A 15,028-nucleotide genomic window follows, 5' to 3' on the forward strand; every position below is an offset into this window, starting at 1 on the left:
GTTTTGCAACGTGTGTGCTTGTGAGGTACGCCAACAATTTATAGCATCTGTCACATTTATAGCTACCAAATGTAATTCAGCAGGAGCCCATTCATTCACTAAATCTTGTACTTCATATGATTCCCTTTTTTAAATTGTCCATTTACTATGTAAAGGGAAAGGGGATGGGATATATAATATGTAAACCACCTTTCTGTGGTTTACATATTACATATAGGTACTTATTTTGTATCTGGGGAAATACAGGGTTAAAGGGGAAATTCTATGTATGGCACCTTAAAAATTGGTGCTGTAAAACCACGTGGTTAGCAAGGTTCTTTAAACTATGCCTAAGAAAGGTTGAGAACCACACTCATTGGCACTTGAAGGGGCTCACAAAGATGTGTGTCCCTTTGATCTTTTCGGTTCACCGCAAAAGCAGCTCACGTAGTGATTTTTATGGAGGAGGAAGTCTTCCAAGATACTTTTTTTTTTTTTTGGGGGGGGGGGGGGGTAATGATATTTTATCACACTTATTTTTTTATTTCTTACAAATCAACGGAATCTTTGGATCCCACACCATTCAAGCTGCTTCTGCATTCTCTCCTCCATGTCAAAGACATACACAGATAAAACAGTTATACACACATACATAAATAGAGGGGTTGAAAAGAATTTCATGAGCCATGCTCCACATGCTTTCCCCGCTTGACGAAAGTAAGGATCCTCTGTGTTTACCCAATATCTTTTCTTTAGGTCCATTACCATTTTAGTTTCCACAACCCACCAGACATCCACCAGCCTTTCTATGAGAAAAACGTTCTCTGGTATTGCTCAAATTATAATCCAGGGTGTGCCACTTCCTTTCCCGTAAAAAAGGTATTTCTCAAATATTTTGAATATTTTTCAGGTATTTAAGAACTCTTATGGTAGCCTCCCTCCCTCTCATCCCCTCTTCTCTGTAATATTCATGTTTACTGTAGATCATTAAGGACTCCTTTTACAAAGCTGCACTAGCAATTCCCGTGCGGCAAATGCGATGAAGCCCTCTCAATTCCTATGGGCGTCATCACATTTGCCACACCGGAATCGCTAGCACAGCTTTCTAATAGGAGCTCTAAATCTCACAGGGTTTTTGGTACAGGCCCTGCATCATTTTGGTTGGCTTTCTCTGGACCACCCCTCCTTTATCTATTTCAGGGGCTTTTCAGTTCTCCCACTTCTCCCCCATTAACGTTTGTTGTGATTTTGGGGTTATTTTACAAATATACACATAGGTTAAAAATACATGCATACTTTACTCTGTGTATATTTCATTGAATTTTCAAACTGTAGGTATATGCATAATTTTGCTTTGAAACTTTGTGCTAACATATACTTGCTGTGTGGGGTACACATTTTTTCTGGGTTTATATAGGCATGTATATTGGAATGATCAAAAGCATATGCATAAATGCAAACCTGTACCTAACCCTGCCCTTCGGAATGCCTCGTCAAATAGCAGGTAAATGTATGCATTTACAAGCAGTATGCATGTAAAATGGCTTGCATATAGGGCAGGGAATATTTTAACAGGCCATTCTGCTTTACCTGTAGAATGAAAATTGTCCTCTTTATCCTCCATTAATTCATATACAAAGCTAAGATTGTAAGTTTTCTTGCCTTGAGCTCAGATTTGGACAGGCGAGTAATTGAATCTGAAATCTAAATCCATAACTAAATCCACTCGACTTTGTAGGCCAGAAATGTCAACTCCAGTATTCAATGACACCAAACACGTCTGGTGTTCAGGATAAGCAGAATGCATACATTTGGCTGAGAAGCCAGATTCATTTGCATATTTTGGTTACTCTTAAGTTTTACCAGACCTTTCTGAAAATCAATGACTAGACCCGATGACTACTGCCCCCTACCCTTATATAATCAGAATTTCTCATTGTTAGTGCCAATTTCTGCATCTGTGGAGACGGTTTCCTGTAAAATCGAAACACAAACTGTGCCAATTATTATTGCTTGTATAGCTTTTTCCCCTCTACAGTAAAATTATTTTCAGCATCAGTCAGAACCTAAAAGAATTTGACAAATTGGAAACATAGAGTACAGCATGTATCTTGGGAAAATATTACATGCTGCTTCACATTAAGGAAATGTACTCGGCTGCTTTGTTAAAAATAGTTGCTTACTTTGTTCTTTATATACATAAGCAAATCAAACTCCTCAGGGAAGAAAATTACCTTTCTTTCAAAATGGACATGTCAACAATTACTACAAGAAATCTCATTTATTTATGTCCCCATGTTTCTTTCCTTTGCAATTTGACACTATTATAGGAAATGTTTGCATGATGCAAATAGACACTGAAAATATCTAAGTAAATAAAAACTAAGGGCCCAATGCTCAGAAAATGCTGAGTCCTAAATTTATGTTCAGCCAAACTTAGAAGCATACCGGCTGATATTCAGCTGACAGTGGTTAGTATCTTTTTGGCCACCACTGGCTTTAGTCCCAGATATTCAATGCTGGGCCATGTCCGGGCAGTGGCACTGAATATCCAGGCATATGTGGCCAGATAACACTCATGCTGTTAAGTGCAATATGCAGCACTTAACCACATAAAGGGCACAGGTGGCATAAGTTGAATCACAAAAAGTTAGGACACCTTTATATGCAGCTCAATTTATGCAGTTATCAAGTGATCAAGTGCTAAATATTGGCACTTAACTGCGTAAATGCTGACTCCGCCCTAGAACTGCCTGCCAATTAGTCGATTTAAGGTTAGGCGCTAACCGTGGATATTCAGCAGCGCAGTCCGGTTAAGTGCAGCTGAATATTTACAGTTAACCTCAGACAAGTGATTTAACCTACACATACTCATAAACACACATGTCCCCAAACCCACCAACCAGCAGGCAATAAAGGCATATATACAGTCATATACATATAGTTGACTTGGAAAGAATTTCGTGAGCCATGTTCTGCATGCTTTCCCCACTTGTTGGGCTTGTCATGTAGGTGCCCTTTTATAAAATTATCCCAAAAGAGGGTAATGATTGAGGGGATGGAAGGACTCTATATAAGAGAAACCAAAATGATTTAGGGGATGGAAGGACTCTATATGAGAAAAATCCAAATGATTAGGGAATGGAAGAGCTCTCATATGACAGAAACCAAAATGAGTTAGCGGATGGAAGGGCTCTATACGAGAAAAACCAAAATGATTTAGGGGATAAAAGTCTCTATATGAGAAAAATCCAAATGATTAGGGGATGGAAGGACTCTATATGAGAAAAATCCAAATGATTAGGGGATGGAAGAGCTCTCATGAGAGAAACCAAATGATTTAGGGGATGGAAAGTCTCTCATATGAGGGAAAGCTAAAGAGGGTAGGGCTTTTCAGCTTGGAGAAGAAACAGCTGAGGCAAAATATGATAGAGGTCTACAAAATCCTGAGTGGAGTGGAAAGGTAAACTTACATCGATTACTTACTGTTTTAAAAAGTACAAAGACCAGGGGACGCTTCACGAAGTTACTTATCGGCACATTTAAAACAAATAGGAGATAATATTTTTTCACCCTGTGTATAGTTATGCTCAGAAATTCTTTGCCAGGGCAAGTGGTAAAAGCAGTTAATGTAGCTGGATTTATAAAAGGGCTGGGCAAATTCCTGCAGGAAAGTCCATAAACTCTTATTAAGGTTGATCTGGGGAAAGCCATAGCTTAGCCCTGGGGTTAAGTAGCATGAAATCTTGCCATTTTTTTGGACACTAACAGATACTTGCAACCAGGATTGGCTACTGTTACAGGATTCTGGGCTAGAAGGACTCTTGGTCTGATCCAGTAGGGCAACTCTTATGTTCTCATTTTACACAGAATATAGAAATTGGATAAAATGAATGGCACAAACCTGCAGTTCCACATGAAACTGCCTCAGTTTACAGAACTACATATGTAAGAGCCGTCAATTCAGCAATTACATAGTGATGCCACAATTTTAATTTGGTTTTATTTTGGAGGTGTAAAAAAACAATGAAGGATTAAGGAGAATGAGTCTCTTGCTGAAAGATCTGTGTGTGGCTCTGTGCTGATATATAACCCAAAAGGGATACTTTCTCCCCATATATGACTATTCCCTTTGTGAGATGGGGAATAAATGTGTAGATTTTTGCCCCACCCTACTGTGTCCACTTGAAATCTCTTCATGGTGAGGATTTCCATGTGTAAATAGTGGCTATGTACATATGTAGGTAATCTATAGATATAAAGCACTATTTACATGTGCATGTAATCTACATGTGCAAATGCTGCTATTTACATGTAAGGATGCTTCTAAAATAAGGCCACAGTCATCTATATGGCTTCATAAAACTGACCCACAAAGGCTGCTACAATCACAGCTCAAGTGAAGCTTTTGTGGGGCAATTTTATAAAGACATATAGATGCCTGTGGCCTTAATTTATTTAGTCTCTCCACGTGTAAATAGCACCTGCATATATGTATGTAAAGGGCACCTGCATCTTCACATATAAAGGATACCTGGCTATATGTGTGCAGATACAGCAAACAGGGAGGGGCCTCTACAAAAAGCAGCACAAGCGGGAGTAGAGGCTGGCCAAAAGAACGAACCACCACAGGAGATGTTATTTAGTCACACTTTATTCAGAGCACCAGTAAAAAGACCTGACACTGGCCATATTTCAGCAGCAAGAGAGGCATATACTTGCTGGTGCAAAAATGTTTGTCAATCACAAAGCTGGCACGGTGTTTGTCCAAGGCTTCTACATCTGACCAGCACTTTTGTTTGCTAGCTTTGTGGTGGTTCGTCTTTTTAGCCAGCCTCTACTCCTTTCCTTACATGTGTGCAGAAGCATTTATAAAATAACCCCTACAGAGGGTTAATGTTTGAAGGGTTAGGTGCCAAGAAAACACCTAAATGGAAGCACTGTAATCATTTACGTGCATAAATGGCCACCAATGCAGGTAAATCAGGGGTGCTCAATGTCAGTCCTTGAGTGCCACAACCCAGTTGGGTATTCAGGACTTCCCCAATGAATATGCATAAGATCTATTTGCATGCGCTGCCTCCATTGTATGCAACAGATCACAAGCATATTCATTGTGGAAATCCTGAAAACCTGACTGGTTTGTGGCCCTTGAGAACTGACATTGAGCATCCGTGGCATAAATGATCTCTTATAAAGAGTAAAAGTATGCATATTGTTTGCATTGCACATGCTTTCACTGTGGGTGTGCATATGAGTGGATCATAGATGGTGCAAGCAAGTATGCATGTTGATTATGAAATACGATAATTTACATGCATACTTGCAAAATGTAGATGTGCTCATTTACTCTACGGCTGGTGTAAGTGATTGCACCCAAATTCAAGGCACATGCTCTGCCACTTGTGCTACTATTTTATAAACAGAAGTAGGTACCTATTGTGATATTCACATCCAGGATAGTTGGGTTAAGGCAGTTTCAGTTTGAACTACAAGTCCCAGAAGACATTGGAGGCAAGGAGCCAGGGGGTGAGATGAAGAACCCAGACTGGACTCCTAGCTGCAATCGGGGAAGACATGGGTGTAAGCTGGCAGGATGTGTAGAGTGGCTGCCACTAGGGGGAAAGAGAGATAGGAAACCCTGTGTGCAGGAGCTCATTATTAGTCTAATGCTTAACTCAGCTGGTATGGGTGTGAGGGAAGCTAATGGAAGGAGAATGATTGGTTGTGAGAGCAGAAGCCAGGGATTGATTAAGCAGGTGGGAAGAAGTCTCAAGAGTTCAGTTCAGGAAGAGAGAAGCAGTTGCAGGCTGAAAATCCTTGGGCAAGAGAGGTCCCTAAAGTACTGAAGCAGGCTGAAATCCCTTGGGTGTGGGGAAGTCCCTAAAGTATTGAAACCTCCTGAAAGTAAATGCTGCTTTGTGATTTAACTGGGATGATGAACTGATTGAACTGTTTGTCTTGGGAATTGAACTACTGTTTATTGTGCACTGGATAAAGAGCCCAGACTGAAGCTGATTGTGAGCCTGTATTGAATCCTGGTGGGTGCTGGTAGCCTACTGCTTAAAGGGGACTATTTGCCACACACTTTCAGGTGGCTTACATGTGCTTAAGATTAAAGGTGAATGCTTCTGTTGGAACCGTGTATCAGGTCTACTAGAAACCTGCATGGAATAAAAGCCTTAAGATTGAAGTTACTGGTGAACATTTGTTTCTTGATTGTACCGGGAGCGCTCTCCCTGGTGACACTATCTGTTTTTATAAAACAAGAGTGATTTAGGCACATTAAAAAGTGCTTTCACAATGTATCATCCACACATGCAAGTCTGCTCTCTCTTTCTACACGTATATTGAATAAAGTCCTTGTACAGCAATTTGTATAATATAATCCTTATTACTACCCTTTAAAAAAAAAGACTTAACAAACAAAAAAATTAAGAAATAAAAACTAACAGCAAATTCATTAGGATCTTTTTCCTTGGAGCAAGAAGAAAAGCCTTAGGACCCCTTTTAGAAAATAGCAGTAAGCCCAACACTGGCTCACCACACGCCAATATAGAGCTACTGCTGGCCCAACATGAGCGCTAGCGGTAGTTCCAGCTATAACACGCACCATTTCCTATGCTAGGTAAAATAGGGCACTATTTTCTAGCTCGGCAGTTACCCGGTGGTAATCGGACAGCGCCACATGCTACCTGGTTACCGCCAGTTTAGCACTAGAGCCCTTACCGCCACCTCAATGGGTCATGGCAATGCTGCCCCTCGCATGACCATGTGGTAAGCGCAATCTTACTGCATGGCCATGGCTATTTTCAGCCTTTTTTACCCGGCAGCTTAGTAAAAGGACCCCTTAGTGAATTAGGTTCATAGATAGAGTTCTTGGTGGTAATAAAAAAAAAGTTCTACTTCAAAAAAGCATGATCAAGCATCATTATTTCTATTGTTCTAGAAAAATTATAAGAGGCAGACGGTGAGATCAATTTTTATTATGTATAACGAGCAGTCATGTGATATACTTTTTTACTGCTTCAATCCACAATATTGTTTTGATAGCAAAAGCTCAACTTTCATACGTACATTAAGAATCAAAAGTGTTACAGAACAATAAAATGCTTTTTATTTGCATAGATGGAACTTATTGATAGCTAGCATATTGTGAAAATAGGGCAAAATACACGCTTTGAATCTAGACATTATCTCCAAACTATTCACTCTCTTGGGTACCTGACCCATTTATACATGGAAAAGAAAATCATTTTCCTTGTTAGCTTCATGACATGAAGTCTGGGTAAAAAGAAACTTGGCATAAACATCTGATCACAGATTTCATTTAATCGCCTTACTTTTTAAGTAGAAAGCAACACAGATGATGAAGGATAAATGCTACTTGCTAACCCGTGCGTCCTCCATTCACTGAATAGCCAAATAACCAAAAAGTTTTTTAAAACACACCAAATCTTTTCTATCATACCTACAGCAACAAATGTACATATTGCATCATAGAGCAGCAGCTCATGCGTTTTGCAACTGATAAAAAAAAAAATAAATGTCGTAACGCTGTCTTCCTTCTTATGCACACCAGGTGCTTTATCTTTTAGTTTATCAAACTTTATAAACAATATGATAATGTTGATGTGAAAAAAAAACCCAATTCAATAAAGCCCTTGCTAAAACACAAAATTTGAAATAATTGTATCCTGCCCTGAAATGAAGGAAGCTCATGCTTTTGCCTCTCCATGGACCTGCTAGTGCGAGAAAATAAAGGAATGAAAGATTGATGAAGTATTATACAAAAGTCATTTCCCATAGGTATAGTATCAAAATTATCATTATCAAATTTGCCGAAAAGTATGGGGGAATCATTAGATTATCGAAAATCTTGACATACTAAACAGTAGATGTAGTTTCCTCTACTTCCATAAACTAGTGAAAAGCTGTTCTATTGGTATAGCAGTTTTATTCACGTTCATGGTAGCATCTATTTAAAAAAATTTTTTAGTCTGCCTTTCTACATTCACTTGGATATCTTTGTCTTCCTGAAGGACAGAGCCATGGGAAGAAATGGTTTCAAATTCAGAGCTTGATAAAGCCAATCTGGAGACCTGGCTCTTTATTTTTACTCCTGTTATCTTGTAGCTGAACATTAGTAAAATTTACTTCTGATTCTAACTCTATGGGACCTAACAGCTAAATTTCGATCTTCAATGCCAGGAACACCGGAACCATTCAGTTTGGCAGGTAGATAATCACCCAATGAGCTTCTAGAAACATTTGCTTCTTGCCCATTGCTTGCCAATTTATTATCAAAACACAATGTTCTAGAAGAAGTCACTTTTGAAGGTAAAATAAGGTTTGCACTGGGGTTTGAACCAGACAGCATGTCAGCAACTGCATCTTTACCATTTAATACACCAAATGTAATAGTTGAGATATCAGCCAGGTAACTATTTTCATGTTTAAATGTCCTAGCTGGTCCAAAATTCATGGGCTGAACTTTTAACCTTTGGAATGTAGATTCAGATGTGCTACTAGTTTTGTTTTTTAATTCTATTTATGGAGTATGTCTAAGAACGATATTTCTTGTTTTATTATGTCATGAAGTAAAAATGGTGCACTGTAATTATTGTTAGTTATTACTACTATTACTACTCAGTTCTTTATGATTCACTATAACAGTATCAACAACAATATTGATAACATCTGATCCAGGAAGTCCATCAAGGTCTTCACCTTGTTCCTTCTCATTACTCTTCAGCATCAAATTATCACTTTCCTTCAGACCTGTCATACTTTCCTTCACCTCCCCTGTCTTTTCAATTCCATTCACTTTCTGTGGCGCATTTTCATTTGCTTCTTCCGTCTCTTTGTTGTCTTTCCGATATTCCTCTGTCTCAATGATTGCAGGGTCGTCCTCTCCTTTGCAAATGTAGGATGACTTTTCCCTTTCATTTCTGACTTGCTTTTCTCCTCTTGATCCAGTTCTATTGATACTTTGGGTCGTATTGTCAGTTTTCTTGTCTAAATGTTTGTTTGTTTCTATGGAGGGAATTTGTGATACAAAATCTTCTGGGGGCCACTTTGGTTTAATGACTTTAACATCGTCTTCAATCATAGCTGTTTTTTGTGGAGATTCACTAGGAGGAGGCCATGTAATCCTTAGTTTGCCTCTTTCTGTTGATTTCTTTAAACTGTCATCTAAATCATCGAAATTCACAAGTTCAATATTTGACTGTATATCTTGATTTGTTTCTGTGATTATAGAGGATGTCTCGGTCAATGATGTGCATGGATTTGATTCTTGAACATGACTTTTGTCTGTTAAATTACTGTCATTTTTTGACTTCCAAAGTTCTTTATGCTGCTTGTGTCCAAAACCTTCATCATAATTTCCTTTGGATTTGAAAAGTTGCTTGAAATGAGGCTTACAGTATATTTGTCCATGGAGAGAAGCATAATTTCCCAAGCTGCCAAATAGAAAAACAATTCAATCTGTAAGTAAATATTAACCAATAACCACCAACATAACAGTTGTGAAGGCTGATATTACATAGGCTATCTAGGTAGGAAAAGGAGAGCCTTTTGTACAGTGTTCTACGTATTTAACAAAACCCTGCTGAATGCAGAGCCTTTTGTAAAATACCTGGGAAGATGTAGTACATTGGAAATAACTATTCTATAAAGGAACATAGTGCTTAAAAGGAGAGTGGCATGACTTGGGGTTTTGGACAAGTACAAATGCTGAATTTGACAGAACTGAATGTTAAAGGGGAGTCAAGCTGTAACCTTCTTCGATTTTAAAAGCAATTTCCATCACATTGAAAAGACAAGACCTGCTAGTGCATAGTTTTCCTGAGGTAATTTCATGGGTATAGTTTGAGGGGACAAAGGATGGGGCAGGGCATATTAGCATATTCATTCATATATATATATATGCAAATGAATATGCTAATATTCTCTTCTCTCCTCCTGCCCTCCCCTCCTCTCCTCTCCATGTCCAGCGACCTCTTCTTTTCCCCTGCCCTCCCCTTCTCTCCTCTCCTCCAGCAATCTCTTCTCTCCCCCTGCCCTCCCCTCCCATCCATGTCTAGCAATTTTCCCTGCCCTCCCTCAGCTCCCCGACAGCCCTTATCTTCGTTCCTCCCCCCCCCCATCATGTTTAACCTTTTTATTTTCAGTGGCAGTGACGGCAGTGAAGAAGAAAGCACTGCGGGCTCGCCTCCAGCTTCTCCCTTCCCTCACATAGTGTCCCGCCTTTTGCGATCATGCATTTCCTGTTTCCACAAGGGCGGGACACTGTGTAAGGGAAGGGTGAAGCTGGAGGTGAGCCCGCAGTGCTTTCTTCTTTACTGCCATCGCTGCCACTGAAATAAAAGGTTAAGCGCACCCGGGGGGGGGGGGTGTCGGTCGGGGAGCTGAGAGCTGAGGACGGGACGGAGGGAGAGCTGCCTTCAGTGTTGCGCTGCCCCTGTGTTTGGGGGGGGGCAATGCCCCCCTCGCCACCCCCAAACTACGCCCATGGGTAATTTCCAAAGTGAAAATATGTGTATATTTTCTTTTTGAAAATGCACATATCATAAAATATGCACTTATTTTTCACTAATGTGGGCAATTATAAAATTTTATAAAATTACCCCCAGAATGACTTAAATACTTTCAGGATTCAACATAAAATATAGGGATCCTTTTACTAAGCTGTGGTAGAAAGTGACCTTAGCATGACCTTAGATGAGTTTTTCCTGCACGCTAAGGTTGTTTTTACCACAGCAGTAAAATGGTTGATTTTTCTATTTTTTGTATTAATGGCCATGCATTGATGTCACCATTAGCACACAGCCATTAAAAACAATTACTGTATGAACACTTATCACCACTCATTTTATAGGCGGTAAGGGCTCATGCAGTAATCCTGTGCTAATCAGCAGGCGGTAATATACATGCGCTAAGTGTTAGTGTAGATATGCCCACTCTCCGCTCCCCAGATACATCTCCCCCCCCCCTGAAAAATTACAAAATATTTTAACATGTGGGTAGCACACTCAGATCCCAATCTTACCACAGGATGCCTGAGTGCGTCCCGCGGTAAGTCATTTTAAACTGTGTTAAGCACATGCCAGCACTTACTGCAGCTTAGTAAAATGACCCAATAGAATGTGAAGATTATGAAATACAGGGCCAGATATAGGCATAGGCATTCTAGGTACGTGCCTAGGCTTCAGGAGGCTAGGATTGCCAACTATCTATATATTTTTTTCAGGATTCCACAAATTTGTAAATTAACTGTCTCAAAGCCAGAATGATGGCTAAAATGCTTGAATATTTTTCAAAGTTTAGTCCTCTATAGCTCTCCAATCCTCACACCTCTCAGTGCAGAAACTATGGTAGGATCTAGCCAATGGAAAAGCTGCTCTAGTCATGGGAGTGGGGGTGCTAAGCAGCAAGTGGGGTAAGGGGGACTGAGTATATGGGGGCTTTGGAGAGAGTCAATGGATCCTGTGATTGTAATGGGTAAAGGAAGAAGTTATTGAGAAGGGATAGAAATGTAAGGGGAATGGGGGAAAGTGTAAAGAGTCTGCTGCTGCAGGCTGAGAAAAAGAACTAGCAGAAAATTCCATACCTTTACATGAAAGTGGGCAGAGGTGATTGGGGGAGGGGGCACTCTCTAAATAAACAGCAAATAGCAGCAGAGCATCAGAAGAGAGATTGTGTGTGCCTGAAGAGTGAGAGTGAATACATTTCTGGTGTATATCAGAGACAGAGGAGAGTAAAAATGATATGCCCAGCTTCCTTGGTTTTTAGTTCATTGCTCTAGCCAATAGGCCATTCCACTCTAAGCATTTGCTTGCAAAGTCACCATGCTCACTCACAACCTGATACTGATGCCAACATACTCAAAACAATGCCCTGCGGTTTTCTGGAGAGGTACAGTGTGTATGTGTGTATGTGGGGGGATCTGAGGGTTCGGAGAGTGGTTAAGATGGGGAAAGAGTGAATATGAGTGGAGAGGAAGTGATAAAAGAAGTAAATGGGGGTCCATGATAGGGGCTCACAAATGCCTGTTTGCCTGGAGCCCAGTTTCCAGTAGTGTTAATCTTACCCTGTTTATATATAGTGTTTTGGAAATGCCTCATGGGCAGGATTATGGCAGGAAATCTAGGATATCTTCATTAGGGACATCTAATGCTCAGGCTTGCGAGTGCACATGCACCAGTTTCCTGAGAGAAGCCACGTCACTAACCCTGACCAACAACTGCCATTGTAGTGATTGAGCTAGATGGAGAGTGGTTAATGCAATGTGAGAAAAGCAAATGAAGCCTCTAGTAAGTGCCAATTGTAACTGAATGGCAAGCTCTAAACTCCGTTCCTTCCATCTCGCTGCACCACACGCCTGGAATAGACTTCCAGACCATGTATGTCTAGCCCCATCTTTGGCCGTTTTTAAGTCCAAGCTAAAAGCCCACCTCTTTGATGCTACTTTAAAGTCCTAACCACTGCTCACTTGCCTGAACCTTTAACCCCTCCTCTTTAATTCCCCTGCCTCTTAGTTGTTCTGTCTGTTACCTGTCTTATTAGATTGTAAGCTCTTTTGAGCAGGAACTGTCTTTATGTATATGGTGTACAGTGCTGCGTATGCCTGGTAGCGCTATATAAGTGTTAAGTAGTAGTAGTAGTAGTAGCATGGGATCTGCTGGATTCCCTCCCCCTCCTCCACCCGCTGCTGCTGCAAGCAATGAAAATATTCTCTTCAGAAAATTATAACTTTCCTTACCTTAACTTGGTGCTACAGTGGTTGCAGCAGAAACATGATTTATGAAAGACCTGCTTGTCTGCCACCAAGCATTCCATTGGATAAGCTATCTTTTGACAAAGCACGCAGATCTCCTTTTCCTGCAGTTGCATTTTCTACAAGTAAAATATGTCATAAATACAAAAGAAATCAGGTATTTTAGAAGCACTTAATGCATAACAAATGTTGGCTACAAAAGAAGGCCGTAATACTGATTATACACTAGAACAACAACTATCAAACTTTCTGTGAATCCAGCCACAGAAAGCATGCAACTCCTGGAGGGGTGGGCTGATGATATTTCTATTTATAGCCTGCCCAGGTCTTGACCGTAAATGTGAATTTGTGACTTCATTTGGGTTTGTGAACCACAGTTTAGGAAGCCCTGGGAGGGGGAGGCTGCCTCATGCACTTACTTTCTGGTTCCCCTTCTATACATTCATGCAAATGAGTTTTGGTTAAGTGCAACACCTTTCTTATGGACTGTTCATGCTAACTGAGACCACAGAACATGTGCAGTGCAACATTTTAGCACAATCGTGACCTTTCGGAACTTGTGCAATGATCCTTTATTTGCACTAATTACACCTTTGTGCCTTATAACTCTGTACAATGTACAACCTTGTTTGAAAATCAGTTGTCACCTGCGCACCTTTAATTTGAAAATGCACTTCCTTGCTTGAATAAATCTGAATTACTTTGAAAAAGCTCACCTGTGTGTTGTCGTTTCCTCCTGTTTAGGAGGTGCTAAGGGCTCCCATATTAAGTCAGCATTATTCAGTAAGCATGCGCTAATGTCAGCACAGTTGTTAAGTAGTGCTTCCATGCCCATACTCTGCCCCTGACACACCCCCTCCAAAAAAAAAAAAAAAAAATTAATTCTGTATGGTTCGCGTGCGCAAATAGCAAAACTAATGCAAATGACTTTAATGCGTCCTGCATTAGGCCATTTTCCCACGTTAAGCGCACATTAGAATTTAACACGGTTTAGTAAAAGGGCACCTATGTTAGCTAAGAGGACTGAATAGTCCTTTGAGATCTACCCTCAACCTGCATGGTCACAACAGGGTCGGGCAGCCATCTTCTCTGGCAGCGGTCAAATGTGTTACCTCTGCAGAATGCCTAATACCAGCCAGTCCTGTCAGATAAAATATTTAAAAGTGAGTCTTTTGCAACATAATGTACAGCCAAGAGGGCAGCCCTGGATAATTAGTTTGGGATCTAAAAAGCTGATACATGCAGTATTATAACCTTCTTAAGTATGGATTTCAATATCCTAGGATATTTCGAAATAGTAACCCATAATCTTTTTGAGAAACCAAGGGCTTTTAAGAACATGGTGTATTTGTAGATCGTTAAACCATCTCTAGTTTATAAAGATAACTGTAATGTATTTATTTTAATTGGTTCATTGTAAGCCACTTTGGGCTGCTTCACTGTGGCAAAAGGCGGGGTATAAATGTACTGAAATAAATAAATAAATAAATAAAGATACTTTTTGCTTGTACAAGATAAGGTGACAATAGAAAGGAATGAAGGTCTCCAGGAAGTACTCAATAGTACTTTCCTTTAAGAAAAATGTACTGCATGCTTAGTACGTGCCTCACTCACATAAACAACAGTTGCAGGTTTATTAATAATCTGCCTGTAGTATTCTGATAGGTGAAAGAGCTTTTTTAGTATATTATGGGGAGACTTAAGCCTTGTGGTACGTGAAGAGGCAAAATATCCATTTTGTACACAACCCCAGTGTGAATATTGCATAACTTCATCTCTTGATGCTTACTTCAAGGAGGTTTGACCTACTCATGCCAACCACATCTTTTTTGTCATGTTGTGCTAGTTACTCTTCAAAAGCAATTAATTACACTTACTGGGATAGTAAATAAGTAGTTAATTACTTTGTTGATTACTGCAAGAAGGTAATTAACTACAGTAACAAATTACTAGTAACTCAATATCGCGCAACACTGCTGATTCACATGTCAGACTCTTGGTGAAATGCTAATAACTTTCCCTCACAGAGGGACCCCTTAGGACCGGCAGTTGGGGTTCATAAAGGTTGCAAGATCACTTCAGGTCACGCTCATGCAGTATCCCATGCCAACTGAGAAAACATTCTTATTTGGAAGAAGCAACAAGCATCAAGATGCCAACCCTTTATTAATGCAAACATCTGTTTCGGGACTATATTTGTTTAGAATGTTAGAAACCACTACCTATAAAGCCTATACTTGTCCTGGAATGTTTCTAGGCTTTTTATGC

The 15,028-nt window shown here is 40.0% G+C and overlaps 1 protein-coding gene across 1 annotated transcript in view; it reads right to left on the minus strand.

Annotated features, from left to right (window-relative positions):
- Window positions 1-9,353: 9,353 nt before the first annotated feature.
- Window positions 9,354-15,028, minus strand: part of XIRP2 (xin actin binding repeat containing 2) — a 287,016-nt gene continuing 281,341 nt past the window's right edge. The window contains 2 exon segments of the mRNA XM_030210038.1: window positions 9,354-9,443; window positions 12,746-12,879. Coding sequence (XP_030065898.1) covers window positions 12,785-12,879 — 95 coding nt within the window. The 3' untranslated portion in view covers window positions 9,354-9,443; window positions 12,746-12,784.

The sequence above is a fragment of the Microcaecilia unicolor genome, chromosome 7 (assembly GCF_901765095.1).
Source record: "Microcaecilia unicolor chromosome 7, aMicUni1.1, whole genome shotgun sequence".
NCBI lineage: Eukaryota > Metazoa > Chordata > Amphibia > Gymnophiona > Siphonopidae > Microcaecilia > Microcaecilia unicolor.